The sequence below is a fragment of the Lonchura striata genome, chromosome 3, assembly GCF_050655825.1.
Source record: "Lonchura striata isolate lonStrDom1 chromosome 3, ASM5065582v1, whole genome shotgun sequence".
NCBI classification, from domain to species: Eukaryota; Metazoa; Chordata; class Aves; order Passeriformes; family Estrildidae; genus Lonchura; species Lonchura striata.
Genome location: NC_140705.1, coordinates 82,101,354 through 82,119,955, shown reverse-complemented (window position 1 = coordinate 82,119,955; position 18,602 = coordinate 82,101,354). Strand labels below are relative to the sequence as shown.

Here is an 18,602-nt window from a genome sequence, read left to right as displayed (position 1 = left end):
TTTCCCCTTAATGTAGCTACTGGTGTTGAAGCAGCATAGGGAAGAAACCTTAAATCTGGCATAGCATCACAGAAATACAAGCTGTAAGGAGAAAAAAGCTTTGGGAACAAGGGTGTGTGCTTAGATGTTGTTATGCAGAAGGAAGATGTCATTATGGCATCTCTGTTACTACACTGCAATAGTATGTCAAGTGTGTTGTTCAGTGACACCAACACTGAGAGCTGGGTGGGAAGGATTTGGAGATGGGAGGCTTGGAGTAGCTTTTCCAGTAACATGGTATCTTCAATAAGGTTGTCTCATATTACTGTAGCTGGCATTGGGCCTGACCTTGGTGTAGGCTGAGATGTAATAAGGACAGAGAATCCCATGAATTTTTAAACTTTCCTTGGAAGTAGAGAGGGTTGGTTATATTCCTTATAAATGAGCACAACAGATGTGGCAACTATAGAGGGATGCTTAGTAAATTAACACTAGTTCAGTTTTTGATCTTAATGAGTTTTGAACTTAAGTTCATATTTAACATATTTAACAAGCCAGTGGTATTTTTGTAGGAGAGCAAAAGTTAGGTACATAAGCAGGAAACATTGGCTGAAACCATTTCAGTGGTAGGATGCTAATGAAACACTAGCAGTTCAGACCATGTTTAGTATAATTAACCTGTTAACAAAAACTTGAAAAGCTTTGTGTATCTCAGTAATAAATATCAGTGCAGCTGAACTGTAGGTGATGATCAGTGTGAGGAGGAGTTACAGATTTGATCTGGGCTGTGTGAAAATGGTGGAACTCCCCAGGAATTATATCAAACAAAAGAAGTCAGGCAAAAAAAGCAGCATGGACAGCAGAAACATTGGAGTGTTCACTTAGTAGATAGCTGGGTAACTCCTTCTAGGGATCACAGTCAAGCACAAATAAAATGCTGTGGATGATGAAATAAGAAAGAAAACACATGTTGGTCAGTCATGACAGAAATACAACACTGGAAATGGAGCTATTTGTTGTCATGGATATTGTGGAAAGAAATGCCTGCAGACAGTGCAGGATGTATATGAGATACCCTCCTATGGCTTTTGCTTGTTTATTGGAATTATTGGAAGCTGGAAGGGAGAGGTGAGTATGAGACCAAAAGAGAAACTCTAAAACTTTTGAGGAAAGGGGTAAAGATGAAGTGCTAGGGAAAACAGGCAGGAGTAGTAACTAAAAGTTATGTATTCTGTGAGAATTTGTAGACTTGCTTGCACTAGGTGTGGTGGGAGCAATTTTATAGAGAGGAAAGATGACTCTGGTGCAAAGTGAGTGAAAGGAGATGACTGTCAGTAGCATAGAGAAAGCAGGTGGTTGTTAAGTAATATTTTAAGAAATTTTGTTTAAAACGTGTCTTCTGAAGTTTCATTTAATAAGAAAAGATGGAGGTCTTCCATCCAGAGTTAGTAAGAACACTACTTTAGCTCTCCTATTGTACACCTGCATTGCTCCCTTTTTAACTGGAATTGATGCTTTAAACTTGATAGGCTAGTCTGTCATGTAGAAAGTGTTTTAAACTGCTTGCACAGTGCATCCAGGCAAGAACAATTACAAAATAATTTAGCTGCTGTGTGGGAAACAATAGTGGTGTGCATTAGGTCAAGTTAGTAACAGCGTGTAGTTCTCTCAAAGCCTGTACTGTTGTGGCACTCAGTGCTACTGTTATTATCAGTGCTAGCCAGTGTCCTCAGTCTTAAATCATTCTCTTACAAAGGTAAAGCAACATTTTATTCAAGTCCTTGATGATAACTTAAGATTATGTCCTTTTCAGTTATTTACAGGTCTGAGAGCTCCTGCACGTGGTTTATTGCTGTTTGGCCCACCAGGAAACGGGAAGACAATGTTGGTGAGGAAGTTACTTCATGCATGCATTCCTGGGCTTAAAATGTAACCACAAGGGGTGGCTTTCAGGTTGGGGCTTGGACTAATAAACTGTACACTCTTACAGAATATGTATTACGGTGTGATTTTATATATAAAAGGGCAAAATTGTTCTTAACACTGAATTTTATGGAGGGAATTGTGAAACTGGTCTCTCTTTAATTATTTTCATTATGACATGTAATATTTTAAAACTTAAAACCAGCAAGTCCAGATTTCATTTTCAGAGAGCCCAAAAGGAAGTGGCTTAATTGTTTTGTACAACAGTGTTTAATCAGAAATTATCTGCTCTCCACTGAAACATACTAGAAGTACATTTTGGAAATGAGGAGGGAGCACAGTAGCAAAAAAAGGGATTGTCTTACTCGCACACTGCTGTGCAAAGAATGTAAGAGCTGTGGAAGAGCTCTGCCTAGCCAGAGCTTTTTTTTTTCAGCCTGATGTGCTAGATCCAGAGAATATGCATCAGCCAGGGAGCATGGAGTGTCGTTGTCCTGATCACATGGTGTGGCTGCAGCTGCACTCTCTGCTGACTCTGGAGCTGGATCAGCTCTCAAGTGCAGGAGTGTGAATGTAGAGCAGCTCATGTAGGCTCATCTGTTATGTTTGACATACTGGAATATAATTGCTAATCGCTAAAATTAGACTCTCTAAGCAGAGAATCATAATTTCTTGAATATGATGAAACTGTTAAAGAAGAGGGTAGTCTGAATGAGCACTCCAACTGATTATTTTCCCTAGCTTTCCTCTGAAAACAGCTTTTGCAGAGATAAATGAGGGGAAAAAACACCATAATTTTTCTGTGACTTGATCCAACCGATGCCTTTAATTACCACCCTAAATTAGTTAAAACTGTCTTAGATGTTTACTCAGGATAAATGTAAAGGAAATGGAGACTTTTATTGTTCCATAGCAAGTTGTAGTTGGCTATGGAGTTAATGGGATTAGAAAAGTCTGTGTGAGTCTGGAATTTCCTCTATTAATTTGGCTGCATAGCCATTCTCATTTTTAAGTGACCTGGACAGAAGTTTTCCATACCACTTACAAAGTACTTCCTTTGAAGAAACAGGGGTTTTCAAAACTGTCCATCCAGGACATGAGTGGTCACTGCAGATGCAAAGAAGTATCTTCAGTATGATAGTTTTTAAAAGTACTTTTGTTTTTTCCTCTTTTACCAGGCCAAAGCAGTTGCTGCAGAATCAAACGCTACTTTCTTTAACATCAGTGCAGCAAGTCTGACTTCAAAATATGTAAGTAGTGGCTGTATATTACATTGATTTGAAAACACCCATGCTTTAATTGGGGCTTAAGAAAGCCAGAGACTTGTGATGAGTCCTTGGTGAACTGTTAGCCTATAGTTTTTTAAAAGTGACTTGTGAAGTAAAACAAGTTTTGTTTTGTGATTGTGATAAAGCAATGTCAAAGGTTTTTTCAGCTCAGCAATGGCAGCATTGCAGATGAGTGGTTGTGGGGTTTTTCATCCTTAAAAAGTGAAGTAGTTGGGTCCCAACTCTTTCACTCTCGTAATTTAGGCACCAAAATCTCTAGGCGGCTAATTCAGATGTGATCATAAGAGAAGTTGTAGTGTTTCTTGTAAGATGTAAGCAATACCATTGTATGTACTGAGCCAGTGATAATCTGAATATGTATAAATGGACTGAGTGTGGTTGGTTACCAGCAAGATTTTCTGTAGATCCTTCTGTTAGCTGTCTTTTAGTAAAAATTTTAACCCCCTACAAAACCAGTCTATTGTTATTTTAGGTGGGTGAAGGGGAGAAACTGGTGCGTGCTCTATTTGCAGTAGCTAGAGAACTTCAACCTTCTATAATTTTTATTGGTAAGACCTTAAATGTTAACTTGCATTTGCTTTCTTAAATAATCTTACTTACCAAAGATTAGTAATTAACTATTGAAATAGTTGGGTAAACTTCTTTTGGGTAATTCTGCAGCTCAGGACAGCTGTCTCGGATATGACCTGCAGGCCAATCAGTAGTTCGTATTAAGCATGTTAGATTACTGTTACATTATTTAGTTGGTGGTGATAGTGGGAAGAGGTGGTCTCTAAAAGAAAAATATTGTACTGTCTTTACTGTGTAAATCCATTAAATTTCAAACATGAAAATGTTGTGCTTGTCCTGAGTAGCAGTTTATCATCAGAAAGATTTTTTTTTTTCACCTTTCATTTGTGCTTGGCATTACCTATTCAAAGGCCAACACATCACACAAGTTTTTAAACTTTGCTAAGATCTGTCTGTCTCCTGAAGAATAAAGATCTGGTCTTTCTTAGTGGAGCCTTATATTAGCAAAGGAACTTAGGCAAATACAAAGACTTAGATGTTGTATGTTTAATAAAGATGTATTTCTGTTTTTTAGATGAAGTTGATAGCCTTTTGTGTGAAAGACGAGAAGGTGAACATGATGCTAGCAGGCGTCTAAAAACAGAGTTTTTAATAGAATTTGATGGTGTAAGTATTTAGTCTTGGTATTGTTTAATTTAGCTAAATTGGCTAATGTAGTGGGTGCTAGTACAATCTATAGGTGAATTATAAAGGGTTTGGCTGCTGGGACTTAGCTCAGCCTCCCTCCCACCTCACCATGCAAACAGCATTTTTTTGTTGTTCTTAATTTTCTACATGCTTACTGTGGTATTCTGGAAGATGCAGTCTGGACTGAAATGTAGTGATCAAGAGATGAGCTGTAATAATGTCTTGGAAGATTATGGACATAGAAAAAAGGATAACAGGTAGCAGTAGTAAAGGAGCTGTGAGCACAACTGTTCTTACAGGACAAGAGGGACTGAGGGTCATGGAGGGTAGAATCCATGTTTACAATTGCATGGCTTTATGAATCACTTTTCTTTATTCTAGCAAAGCAAAACAAGATTAAATGGCTTTTAAATCATTTTTTATTTCAAAGGAATATGTGTCCCAAGTATGCATTGTCAGCAGGTGAAACTTGAGGGATGAGGATTTCTAACAGACTAGTTCAGATTATATATATATAGGTATCTCATGTATACACAGTTCTGACACACCAGAAAGATTAATTTCTGTGTTAGTACACCTTTTCTTGAGCTATAACTTTTTTCTTGGTATCATAAGCTAGAGAAGACAGAATCCAGTAAGAAGTATTTAATGGCATGAATGCAGTACCCAGGAAGAGGAACTGGATTTCATAGTGGGACACACAAATGAGATCAGTGTATTTTTCTGTCACAGCACTGTTCTTGTAGTGAATAATTTTAGTTTGTGTTTCATTAGCTTGGTGGAATATTGCTGCAGTGGTGAAGCAATAGTAAAGAGGTACAAGAGGAGCAGATGACAACATGGAGAGGCAGCTAGGTTGGGAAAAACTCCAAAATTAATGAATCAGGACAAATAATGCAATGTGACAGTGATATGCAGAGGTTATTTACACACGCATGCAGAGTTTTTCCTTAAAATGAAAAGGGAAAAATAAAAATAATGCAAAATTTGCTGACTTAATATTTAGGGTGTAAATATGTCATACAGTATTTTTGGGGAACCTTTTGAACATGGTATGCTAGCAGTGAACCTAAATCTATGAAGAACTGAACACTAAGCAAATAATAATGTATTTGATAGCCTAATGTTTTCTCAAAAGTTTGGAAGGTCTAAGGTGAATTAGGAAGGAAATTGCTTTGTCTTTCTGCTATTACGGTTATTTTTTACCCTGTTTTGATTACTGATTTCTGCAAGGCCTGTGTTAGATGGATCTCTGTTCTGAGTTTGTGGTTCTGGCTATGCTTTAAACTTTTGATTCTCACCTTATAGGCTGCAAAATAGTGTTTGGTGTTAAAACTCCAGAACAGCAGAAAGTCTGTTTTTTTCACCATAATTATTTCCTGGCAACTAAACTGATGAGTGCCTTTTATAGTTTTATAGTCTCCGTTTTTTCCAGAAAGATTTTTTTCAGTTTTTTTCCCTACCTTTTCCTGGTTTGATTTTACATTTATCAGTAATGTTTTAAACCTACCTTAATGGAAAAAATGCTAAAGGATATATATATTAAGATCCCATTGGTGTGAATCCATAGCAAATTTTTAATTGGTTTTGTTGTATTTCTGCTTAATGTAGACTGTGTAAACTGAGAGCTGGCTTGCCTTCCCACATTATATAGGTGCAGTCTTCTGGAGAGGACAGAATACTTGTGATGGGAGCAACAAACAGGCCTCAGGAGCTTGATGATGCTGTTCTCAGGTATCAAAACATCTTTTTCTGAATATACACTAAGATGATATTCATTATGAAAGACAGGTTTTGCCTAGTATCTTGGTGAAGTTGTGTAATAAGTAAAAGCTATTCAGCAAGGCTAAATTATTTAACCTCTCAAAGAGGGTCTTTACTCTTTTCTTTTGAGAGGCATATGCACAATCATTATGGTCTTAGAATTGTCTGTAACTGTAGCACCTGTTGAGATCAAGGCAGTGCTTCTTAAATTTCTTGGATTTAATATTTTGGTTTTTTGTTGTTTGGATCTTAATGGCAAAATAAAGGAGAAAGTTTGATCAGTATTCCAGATTCTCCTTTGTGAATATTGTCTTCTAACATCCATGCAATTACAGATCTTGCTGTAGATTTGCCTTAGGACTTTTTTGTTAAAAGTACTCATACTTTATTCTCTTTTCATTCTTGATTGAGGAAAAGAGATATGTCAGCACTGCCTGAAGAAATTATTCCAAATATTTTTTTGTGTCAAAATTAAGACATGTTTCATTTAATTGCTGGTAGTCAGTGGTATTTCTGCCTTTAGAGTGTTTCTCCTCTGGGAGGGGTCTTATAACTTCAGATAAGAGTAAGGTGGCACCAGTGGCTGGTACATTTTCTCTTTTGTTGTTGTCCAGTTGTACTTCCTAGAATTTGATGATGAAAATGAAATTTTGTCACTTAACTAAATGAAACGTTAGATTTGTGTGTGCTAAATAGTTATAGAATAGTGTGAACAATGTATGCATGTTTGGATTTTTTTCAGACGGTTCACCAAACGGGTGTATGTGTCTTTACCAAATGAGGAAGTAAGTACTGTTTTCCACTCACATTTTTTAGACACTTATAGGCAATTCTTAACTTGCCCTTGTGGATGATACAGTTCCATGAAATAACTTCTGGCTCACCTTGACCATATACACTATGCTTTAATTCTGGGAACTGTTTAAAGTTTTTCCCTATTTTTTGTTTTCACTCATACTAGTAGCCAATCTGGTGGTAGCTAATTAGTGTTTCTTGAGTAGTGACATGTTGCTTACAGACTGGCAGACGTAGGCAAGTCTGAAGTAGGACTTACAGGAGCATGTTTGTTTGGCTGAAGTAGAGTGTTTTGCAGTTCCTAATGATTTTCAGTTCAATAGAACATCAGCACTTTTGATGATGATTCTAATTATTCTTGACACTAGTAGTTGGGCTCTTGATCTTGTTTTTACCCAGTCCTTATCTCTGCTCCTGAAGAGATGATATTGCACAGTTTAATTGCACAAGCACTGTGGGCAAGTTTAAACAGGTGAAGCACAAAAGCAAAACTGACAAAAGTGTAATTCTGTTTTTGCAACACAATTCTAAGTGTTGCATGAAAACGAGTTTTATATATGATAATTTTATCTTCTTTTCAGACAAGATTGATTTTGCTTAAAAATCTTCTAAGCAAGCAAGGAAGTCCATTAACCCAAAAAGAGTTGACTCAACTAGCTAGGTAAGTATTTTGTAACCATACTAAATAAATATATTCGTCTACTGCATTAATTCAGATTGTTTAATTCATTCAAAATGTAGCTAATGTAAATCATCCAGCAACAACAACATGAATTGCATTTGGGGAAGATGGTTCCCTGTCAGGCTATATGAAAGTGTTTTTATATATGCATATGAGGATACACCCAGTCAGGTTTCTGTTGTTGAAACATGCTCAACAGCTCTTTCCTTTGAGGAGGAGGGAGGAGGATGCTTCTTTCCACCAGTCCCTCAAGGAGTCCAGCTCTCCTCCCTGATGCAAAAAGATAGCACCAGTTTTGCACTTGGCATTCATTTCACATAATTGGCAAGATCTCTTTGCTGGTGCCTTGCTGGGCATGTTGAATGTATTACCAAGATAGCAGAGCAAGCACTAGATAATTTTAGGTTCTTTTCACTTTCAAATTTTATTGGCAAAATGTGGGTTAATTTTCCCTTCCTGTTATGAAGTGGAGTTGTTTTATGATTTTCATCATTGAGATTGACACAGTACTGCTGTTAGTCACCTAAATCTAATAATTTGTGTGAGGGAGATCAGACTAAAAATCAGGTAGGGCAGGAAGGAATGAAGACAGAGCATGAGATAGCAAAGATAGGTAGGTGAATGTACTTCAGTCTCTTTCTCTTTGTGACAGGACAGCAGAGGTTAGTACAGTCTTGGATGTAGCATTTTGTCACCCTGTTAGTAATGTTGCCAAAGTTGATGTGTAATCAAACTGAATACATTCCCTCTGTGTTTGAAGGTTGTTAGCTCAGGCCACATTTAGGCTGCAATAATAGCTAACTGGAGGAAAAGCACAGTATCAGTATTCTAACTGCAGATACAAGAACCAAATTACAAATGCAACTGGAGCACAGTTTTTTTTAAAGGGATTAGAGAAAATGTAAAAGTTGGTCATCCTACCTGCTTATTTTTCAATTTTTCTTTGTTTTGAAAGAGAGAAGTATTTAACCTCCATTATGATTTTTTGTTCTTTTGCCCCTCTGCAACTTTTTCTATAAACTCTAACAGACTTCATGATCTCCAGAAGACTAAGCTCTTGTTGCTGCAGCTAGCAACTGTTCTTACAAGGGTGCTGGTTTTGTTTTTAAATTTTCCTTTAGGTAACCTCTACTACTAATTTTCACTTATGTTGGCATTTTGTATTCGTGGCTTCCTGGTTCAGTGGAGGCCTTTATTCTCCAAAGTATTTCATTGATTAATTTGCATATTAAGTCTAATTCTGGAACAGCTCCTGCAGAGTGTACAGGACAATTGAGGTTTTGGTTTCATGATAATTGACGAATGTTGATAAACTACTGATACAGAAGTCTCCTAAGAGAAATAGTAAATGTGCTTGGGATCAATTTTCATCTGAAAATCCTAGTTGCTGCCTTTTTTTTTTTTCCTAGAATGTTATTTGGGACTTGAATACCTGTACTTTAAATTTAATCTGTGAAAGATCACTTACAGTGAACACACTTCTGATTTATTAAACTTGAAAAATAACATCAAAGAAATACTTCTTCCGATTAAGTAGCACTTGGGTTATCTGCAATTAAATTGATGTGGTTTGAAGCAAGTTTTTGTTTTTTTTTTTCATTCCTCCTTGACCCCACTTTTTACTTTGCCAAAGGATGACAGATGGATACTCTGGAAGTGACCTAACTGCATTAGCGAAGGATGCAGCACTTGGCCCCATTCGAGGTAAGCTGCAGAGATTTTTATTGAGGTTTTGACATCAGAATTATATTTTCTTGAATCTTTATAATTCTCAAACCTCTGAAATTTAACTTTTTACATTGTATTTTAGTCTGTTCCTTATAATAACATCTTCATAAGATTACTTACACAAAATCCTTCAGCATCTCACAATGAGAAACAGAAAATTTTTATGTCATAGGAGAAAAGCAGTGTGAAGTGTTTCTCACTGATTTGTAGGGTTTTTCACTAGTGACTTTTTGAGGCTGGTGTCATTTCTGTTGTAGCTAAATTATTACTTGAGTAGCAATTGCTGATTGCATTACTTGTCTTTATAAATGGGTCAAATCTCTTTCAAGTCTAAGGGAAGGAAAACTGAAACAAGATATTTAATGGGGTTTTTCTAGATACAGTTTGAATGGCATAGCTTTTTATATTTTTAACTCTTAATGTTGAATTGTGATCCAAATGACAACTGTGAATGAACTAGAGTTATATTTATATTTGTTCTTTCTCTGACATGTCCAGCTAGGAAAAACTCACAGTTCTAATGTGAATACTTTTTTTCCAACATCTCCTCTCTTTGTTCCATTTAACTAGCTAGTTATGTGTCCAGTAGCCACATCTAAGGGACATGATCTTGTTTAGTGGAGATCAGTAGAAGGGTTTTTGTGTAGAAAAGATTGTGAAGATTTGGTGTTAATTTTCTGTTTGTAGACATATTGTCCTACTTTACAGAGAGGTACTAAAGGCAGGCAGCGCAGAAGTGTTCTGTAGTACCAGCCTATTATGTGTAACTAAAGATTGTTGCAACTCTTTTAAATTATTTATAGGGAGGAGAGGTCTGTTCATGTTTTGTGGGTGTGTTTGTGTTATTATTTTTTTAAGTCCTGTAGCATATATTTTTACCAGTGCACTCTGTCTTTTGAAAGCAGCTGTTGGAATGTAATGTTTTTTACCCATTTTCTTTGAGCTGCTTAATTTGTAAAGTAGATCTTTCACAATAATGCATAATAACTGGGAAACAGAACTGCATTAAATGGCTCTCATAAGAGACATCGTGTCTCCTAAGAATTTGAATATATTTATTTAGAGTGGTGGAATTAATAATGTAGGCATTTAGGTATGCAGGCTTTACTTTGCTGACAACTCACTTCACATGCAAATCCATTTCAAGAGGAGACCGTGTAACATTGTGCCACACATTTCTTTTACTTGCTCCTGTATTCCATATAAAACAATATATTTTTGAAAATGTTTTGTGATATCATCCTTGCCAATCATTCCTAGATTCTTTTTATTGTGCTCTCATAGCAAAATGTTTGCTGTTAGATGTTGATACCATGAAAATATTGCAAGTTACCAAAAAAAAAAAATATTTGTGAATGATACAAGAATGTTTAGATCCCATGAGTGCAGCATAGGGCAAGAAGCATTGTAATGTGCCCTGCCTGATTTTATTTCAGTGCTTTTGGCTGACTGTAACTTCTTTTTCCTGAAATTCAGTAGGGAGGTTGTGGATACCACAGTAGGGAGTGGTAGCTCTACTGGCCTGTGTACTGTTTTCCATTCTTTAGGAAGAAGGAATAATTCTGCTATCACTTTGTGCTGCATCTGCAGTAACTGAGTGTGGGAGCAGCCTGGTTGAGGAGCTGATAAATGGGTAAGAAGGAGGCAAAAACATTATGTACCTTTCTGTACAGGAGTATGTGTTGAGGCAGAAAGGTATAATTTTTAGCTGCCGGGGATTTTTCCATAATAGAAGTGTTTTAAACATGTTTTATTTGTCAGAAATGATGGAAGTTTTCTTATGGAACTCACCCATCTCTATTTTTACAGAATTAAAACCAGAACAGGTGAAGAACATGTCTGCCAGTGAGGTAAGCTGATCTAACAGATGTATTTTCCCCTTTGAATAGAATGTTTTCTCACTAACTTTTAAGATCCATTTTTTATTTGTAGTATCATACAAAACAGGATAACTTCTGGGGGTGTTATAAATTTTAATCACTTCTTCATTAAATAAAATTCTTTAGAAATGGAGATTAAGAAGATCTGTCCTCAGATGTTAGAGGTTCATGGGTAGTTTGTTGGCTTTCAGCCTTCAGAGCACTTCCTTTTTTGTTATTAAGTCTGTTGTTCTTCATTTTAGCTGACTGTCCTGTCTTTTCCTTCACACTGAAGTGCAGTATTTGTTACCTAGCTGATGATGTCAGAGACCTGGCTTTTATTTAATCACTGTGTTACTTCCCAAGAACATTCCCAGAAGTGTTAGTGAAATTTCTTCTACCCCTTCCACCGCATCTTTGCATAAAGTAGGTTAATTTAGGGAGAACCTAAAACAGATTTGTGCATGTATATGTATAATACTTGCATTCATTGACATGGACCATCATAAAGAAAAAGATTAAGCTCCTGACCACAAACTGCAGCTGTAAACATGAAAGAAAAAATAAGGGAGACAATTGGTCCTGTGTACAGAAGTTTCTGTTCAGGTATGTGTGCAAGCCACGATTACACAGGGGAAAATGAAGCAAAACTTAATTTCTGAGTTGCTTTTTGTGATTAGCCTGAGGTTGTGTCCAAAGCTATAAGCTGGAAGGATTTGTTGCAGGAGGATGACAGCATCTGTGATTATTTGTGGTGATGTCCTCATATGCACCAGCTCCCACCACCTACTAAATAGGAAGTAATGAGACAGTCTAATGAGCTATTAAGTAACAAGGCAGATTGTTCTATTAGCAAGTGTTAGTTTATTAAAAAATGGTACATACTGGTAGCCTTAAATTACAAGACTCTTGCATCAGGTCATAAAGTAATAGAACACTCTGGTTTGGAAGGTAACTTGAAAAATCACCTGGTCCATCCTTTTGTGGCAAAGGTAACTTAGATGAGATTATTTAGCACCTTGCCCAGTCATATCTTCAAAACCTCCATCAATGGAGACTATACCATGTTCTTGGGGGGGTTGTTGCAGTGAGTGTCTACTCTGCAAAAAAAAAATTGTTACATCAAGATGCAGCGCTCATATAATGTGTTTTGTTAAAAGTGAATACTCAAATACTTCTTGAATAAACCAAAATGCATAAACCACTTGTGACCCTGATGTTGTTCATTTTCTGTTTAGATGAGAAATATCAAGCTGTCGGACTTCACAGAATCTTTGAAGAAGATCAAGCGCAGTTTGAGTCCACAGACCCTGGAAGCATATATTCGCTGGAACAAGGACTTTGGAGATACCACAGTGTGAGACACTACTTGAAGTGAAACACTGCTGCCTGGGAAGCACTTGGTGCAGACAACTGGGAAGCTGCCAGAGTTTACAGGACTTTACAGATATTTAAGTATCTGCATTAAAACTTGATATTAAGAGAAAATTATACAATGTGAAATGTGTTCATCAAAGCCTCCTTGCCATTTAGAGAGGATTTACACGCTGTAAGTAAGAGCACAACAGGACTTGAGATAAGTAAGAGTCCTAGCAATCTGATTCTGGTTTGAACATTAATATATGTATATTGTTTCTGCTACAAGGCTCTGATGATATTGATCATTGGAGTATCTTTCCCTATGTTGTGTGTGGGTTTTTTTGTTTTTAATTTTGCCATGATATTGATGAACAATGAACTTGGAACAATGATGTTCAATTTGAGGTTTGTAAACTGCAGTTCATTTTTTTGACTTTTTTTATCCTTAATGTGCCAAATAAAACAATTTCCCTGTGCAGAGTGGAAGAAAAGCATTGGGGAATTATGATTATTAAAATGTTAAAAGTAGCTGGTCTGTTATTATTTGTCTTTTTGTTTTGTTGTAGTGTGACTGAGTTGTTCACAGGACAGGTTTGAAGACCTTTCATAGCAGAACAGCAAAAAACCCCAATCTTATAAAACCAATTCAAACTGCCTTTTAAAAGAAACATTACTAAATAAAAGAATAGACTGAGATACTCATTTACTGGCAGTATTTTCTCTTAATGCATTTTGTAATGCTTTCATTGGTAGAATGTTAGCTATATGCTTACAGTGTACAACTTAAGCCCAGCTGATGTTTGAGAGAGTAAGTGATGCTGATTGTTGAGTTTCAGAAATGATGTGTTTCTACTCTGTATTTTGGTCTGTTTATGGTAATTGAAAGTAAAATTTCCATTGTGATAATTTTTTTAATCTCCACATGTAAGCGTTAAAATATGAGACTACATGTTTAATACATGGCACACATTAATGTTTTTATAGATTTCATATGTTTCAGTTTATATATTAAAGTATGAAACACTCAACTGATCTGCTTTTTTAAAAAGAAACTGCATCTTTGTACAAATACTTGTTTTTATTATATAAATGACAAGCTATTAAAAAAAACAAACTCTTAAATGATAGCCTTTAAATATCATAATAAAAGAAAGCAATTTTGCCTTTACTTCTAAAGGCCTCACATCTTGTTTACAAATTCTACACAGATTAAACACAGATGTTTGCAAGGCAGAACACTAGTTCCTTGTTAAAGCAGGTTTGTGGGTTGTTGGGTTCTTCATTTTTTTGGTTGGTTTGAGGTTTTTTTTTACACCTCTTCCAACTTAGTGATACTGCAAAAATGCCTATTGTTCACTGTTGTTTTAATGGAAATGAGTTGTAAGTGTTATTTGGTTTTGGTCTTAACAGAAAATTTGTTTTTAAATTTTCATTTAACTTATTTTTTTTAACTACTTACCTGAAAGTTGACTGTAAATAATATATTAAATGTATATAGGAAAAACCCCCAACCCTACCTGATAGATGCAGTTGTAGGTATAGTAATACTCTTGAGAGGACTATGCTCACTGTGTGGTATTGAGTACTAAATAGCAGAAACTCTGTCAAACCTTTGAGGTGCACATATGCAATATGTTTGTGATTATTTTTTTTTTCAACCAGAGATGCTTTTAACTGATCTTAAGATTAAAAGCAATCAAATAAGAGAAGATTGTGTTCCACTACTATGCCTTTTCAAATAGTCTAACCAAACCACTTCTAGCCTTCTAAGGATAGGATACTCTGAAATGTATGTCTTACGTAAATTAAATATGACTTTGGTTCCTGCGATTCGCTTTTCTGGAGAAATGCTAAAAGATTTCAGATTCTTAAATCTCACATCTTGCTTTGCCTTTGTTCTGCCTTCATTAGTACATCTCTGTTGTTAGAGATTCCTGGCTGACTTGATCTATATTTGTCATTCTCTTCATAGTGCTAAGCATGAATATTACTGTTGTATTGGCATCTGCCAAATAGCTACATCTAAAAAAGGGCCTTGGTTTCATTCATAAAGCTTTGGTAAACATTCCTTGAGACCTTTTGCAAATGAGAACTTTGAAGATAATGCTTCTGGTTTTGAGTATTCCTAAATGATTGTTACAAAACTGTAAACTTAATTTTGAGGAACATAAAAGTTACTTATTTCAAATGCATACTCATTGGCATGGATAGAGTTGATGTTGAGATAGAAGTCCCCATCTCCTAAAGCAGCACTGGTATGCAGCACAGAGTCAGAATCACCAGCTGCTACAGGAAAAGAAAAGGGACCAGCCTTTTCACTAGTTTGTACAACCAGTTCAGGTCAAGAGAATCTGTGTGACTGGTACAGCTGCTTTTTGGTCTTCTATTATGCCTGATTGTTTTCTGCTTAGTGAATGAACTACAGCCCAATAAATTAAAGCTGGAACACAGTAAAAAAAAAAAAAAAATTTGTTCTGCAACATCAGTTTTTCCCACAGCTGCTGGATTTTTGGCGCATGGCCAGGTGCTGTTTGATTCATAAATCTCCTCTAAATGTCTTGTCTTATGCTATTTTCTGAATAGTGTCTTTTAAGAGCAATTCAGTTTCACTTAAGGCATTATCTTCCATCTCACTCCTCATTTTGCATGTACTAAGTCCCAGTTCAGTGATTCCATCTATATGTTGGATTAACTGTGTGTAAGAGCAGATGGAAAAACAACCACAATGGGAAAAAACTACCAAACCTTCCTTCCCCACCCCCCCCAAAAACAAAAACCAAAACCACCCTGAACAACCTCAAATTACGCATATTTCCCAAGTCTATAGCACTCACACAGAACTTTACCAACTGTATTTTCCACAAAATCAGGTTGCGTCTAATACAATGTCTTGAATCAGGATAGACAGGACAGCAGCTTGGGTGCTTTTAACCTCTGTGAAGACTGCCATTCCATTATCTCTCTGGACTGATTTTTTTTCTTTTCTTCCCCCGTCCCCGCCCCCCCCTTTTATTTTCTGTGAATCTGCCCACTGCTAGTGAATGAGCAACTTGACCCACTTTTTTGACATGATTAGTAAGCAGCTTGTCTGGCTCTCTGCCAGTGTGTTTTACTAACTTCTCAAGTGTAGCAGTTACTGGAGGGAGAAAATAAAACCAACCCAAACCCCTTGTGTTTTTTGAACAACCTTTCTGCTTTTATTAAGCAGGTTCCTGCTTTTTATTAAGCAAGAGCCACACTTTGTCTTTCCACATACTAGAAGAATAGTATGTAGATTGCTCTTTCTCCTTAAAATGAGAATTTGTGGTGTGTTATGATTCTCCCTTTACTAATGTTGACTTTTCTGTGGATTACAGCAAACCTGTACAGGTACTCTGCTTATGCAAAGACAAACTCAGCACAGAATACTAAAGATAAGCCTTAACCTAGGATATTTATGCACAATTAAGTTTCTCTGTCCTGGTAGTTTTTTAAACTTTACAACGTTTAGTGTATCAGAAATAGGCACTGTGCCCTGAGATGTCTTGCTGACTCAAAGCCAGTTGCTAGTACAGTTCTGTTGAATATGGTCCCTCAACTTAATGTAGGAAACAAATGTGTTAACAATTTAAATTGAGTAAAAATGGGGTCTCTGAACTGAGAAGGTATGTTGTCACTGCACTGATTAGAGGCTATTGCTGGCTTTTCTGTTCCATTCTCTCAAGTGTTCTTAAAATGACAGTTTTTATACATTTAACTCAATATACACATAACTCAATCTTTCTTACCTTCTGGGGTAGGATAAATAGTAATTTTTCTATTCTAGACAAGTGAGGTTTAGCACTGCTTGGCACTGCTGTCAGGTCCCTCTTGTGAAATGTAAGTACTTTGTACTGGGAACACTGCAATCAGATGTGCTGGCAAATGGAACTGAGACATCTATTCTGCAAAGGAGAGCAGCGTTTTCCTTGGGGTTTCCTTAATCACCTCTGGTGAGACTTGGTGCCCTAGATTTCCATAATGCTTTCCTACCCAAGACATGGGTGATGCATAGTTGTGCCTAGGATGTACTTCTCTAACTTCTCCAGTGCTTTAGTGATGCTTCTGCATGTGGCAGCTTTGCAAGGGGGGACCAGTGCTACTGTATCTGACCAGATTTTCATTCATTCAAGCTTTTGTGATGCTTTAATTTGTTGGGGTTTCTACCAGATATCAAAAATGGAATGAAGAGTAGCAAGCAGGTATTCAATGCAACTAGTTATCTCAATCATTGTGCTAATTAGAGGCAGTTTTATTATTAGTTTCTCTTGAGCTGCTGTTTAGTGTTGAAGAATGTTGTTTTAATGACCTATGTGAATTTCCATGCTTAGAATGATCTGCAGACATCCTAAGAGATGACCAATTCATCAGCTATTTTCTTTTAGAATTTCTTATTTAATTATAGTTTTCAGTATATTTTCTTTTAATTATGATAATTATAATTTCACGGAATGAGGAAGCTAAGCTGTCACTTCCTCCAAATATAAAATAATCTTGTAAAATATGGGGAAATGTGTATTCTGTTTTTCCTGCTTCATGTGTAAATTATTAGGTGTCAGAGTGGAAGCTTCTTACCTTGTCAATAACTACCTCCTGAGTTCAGCAATAATTGGCAAGGTACACATTCCTCCAGTGGATTCAGTATACTGGCTCCAACACTGCAGGTTCTTCAGAGTCTGATGTTTTGATTTGAAAATGCTTGACATTACTTCTGGAAACTATGGTGATGAATCTTGTTTTGCTGTAAGACTTTCCTTGCCTTCATAAGATACACTTCTTAAAAAATCCTTTCTGTAGAGAAGTGGCTTTGAGGATGAAAGATCGGCGCTCTTTGTAGTTGGTTAATACAGGCGTAGTCATCAAAGATGCTGGGATGTAGCCTCTCAGTTATGGGTTCTCTCCCATTAGAAGTGGGGAAGAAAGTCCTTTGTCTAATAGTCACACACCTGTCAAAGGGACTGGAAATACAGAAATTGGTTTTGCCACATGATTCCCATTTTTAGTTGTGTGAAGGGCTAGTCAGTATTTTTCAGAAATCTGTATTAAAGTGATGAAAACCAAAGGTGGAGACAAAACACCATACCCCACCCCCATAAAATATATTGGACAACTCCAGGATGGGATTTATTTTTGTATTTTTTTGTTTAGAAGCACTTTTGTTTCATTGTTCTTTTAAGAATGTTTTCTGAAATGTTAAACACTATTTTACTAATAATAAGCAATGTAAAAAAGCATGACAAGCAGTCACATAGCTTTAGCTTACAATAAAACGTTTTGTTTGTCCTGTTATTACTGTTTTCTTGTCTGTTTATCAGATAAAATGTCCAAAACTAAAAGCCTTTTCATTAAATTTGAAGCCTATGAAATTGCTGGTGGTTTAAAAAAAAATTTAAAACATCAGGTGTTGTATACCAGATGATGGAACAATAAATGTGTAAATAAATCAATTTCTAAAGAACATAACTCAAGTTCTTAAAACTAATGTAAACAGAAGTGCTACTTCCTAAATAAATGTGCTTAAACTGAAAGTGTGTGCTTCTCCTAGTCTTGCTAGATCATGGTGAAAACCAGGAGGTTTCACATAACTAATTCTGGTGGTCATGGGAAAGTCCTGAAAAATTTGGAGCAGCATTTGCTTGGCCTCAAAATGGCTTTTCTTTTGCTTGGGGGAGAGTACTGCTGTTAATTCTGTTAACTATAATTTCTTATCCCTATTGCCTTACCATTTGTAATTCTCTGTCTTGAGACTGCATCTGGACTGCTTAAAGCTATTTCTGTTATTACAGTTACATCCTGAAGATAAAATTAATCAAACTTTATTTTGTTAAGACTAATTTTAATATTACATATCTGGCAGCATTAGGGGTCTCCCAAAAACCAGCATGACCACTGCCTTCCACACATCATCATGTCAATCCCTGCTCAAAGAAATCAACCCAATAAAAATCAATACAGTAAGGAAGAAAAAAACCCAAGTGATTTGGACTGAAGCATGTGAGCTATTCCTGC

At 36.3% G+C, this 18,602-nt stretch overlaps 1 protein-coding gene across 7 annotated transcripts in view; it reads left to right on the top strand.

Annotated features, from left to right (window-relative positions):
• Positions 1–18,121, top strand: part of SPAST (spastin) — a 38,578-nt gene extending 20,457 nt beyond the window's left edge. For 6 of the 7 annotated variants that reach the window (XM_021545462.3, XM_021545460.3, XM_031504312.3 and 3 more), the window contains 10 exons: positions 1,793–1,867; positions 3,081–3,152; positions 3,664–3,739; positions 4,276–4,367; positions 6,043–6,122; positions 6,895–6,937; positions 7,529–7,608; positions 9,263–9,333; positions 11,167–11,207; positions 12,455–18,121. In XM_021545462.3, the coding sequence (XP_021401137.1) occupies positions 1,793–1,867; positions 3,081–3,152; positions 3,664–3,739; positions 4,276–4,367; positions 6,043–6,122; positions 6,895–6,937; positions 7,529–7,608; positions 9,263–9,333; positions 11,167–11,207; positions 12,455–12,577 (753 nt within the window). In that variant the 3' untranslated portion in view covers positions 12,578–18,121. Of the gene's footprint in view, positions 1–1,792; positions 1,868–3,080; positions 3,153–3,663; positions 3,740–4,275; positions 4,368–6,042; positions 6,123–6,894; positions 6,938–7,528; positions 7,609–9,262; positions 9,334–10,904; positions 10,991–11,166; positions 11,208–12,454 lie in introns of all 7 variants that reach the window. The other variant, XR_014954398.1, reaches the window with a different exon arrangement.
• The last annotated feature ends 481 nt before the right edge of the window (positions 18,122–18,602 follow it).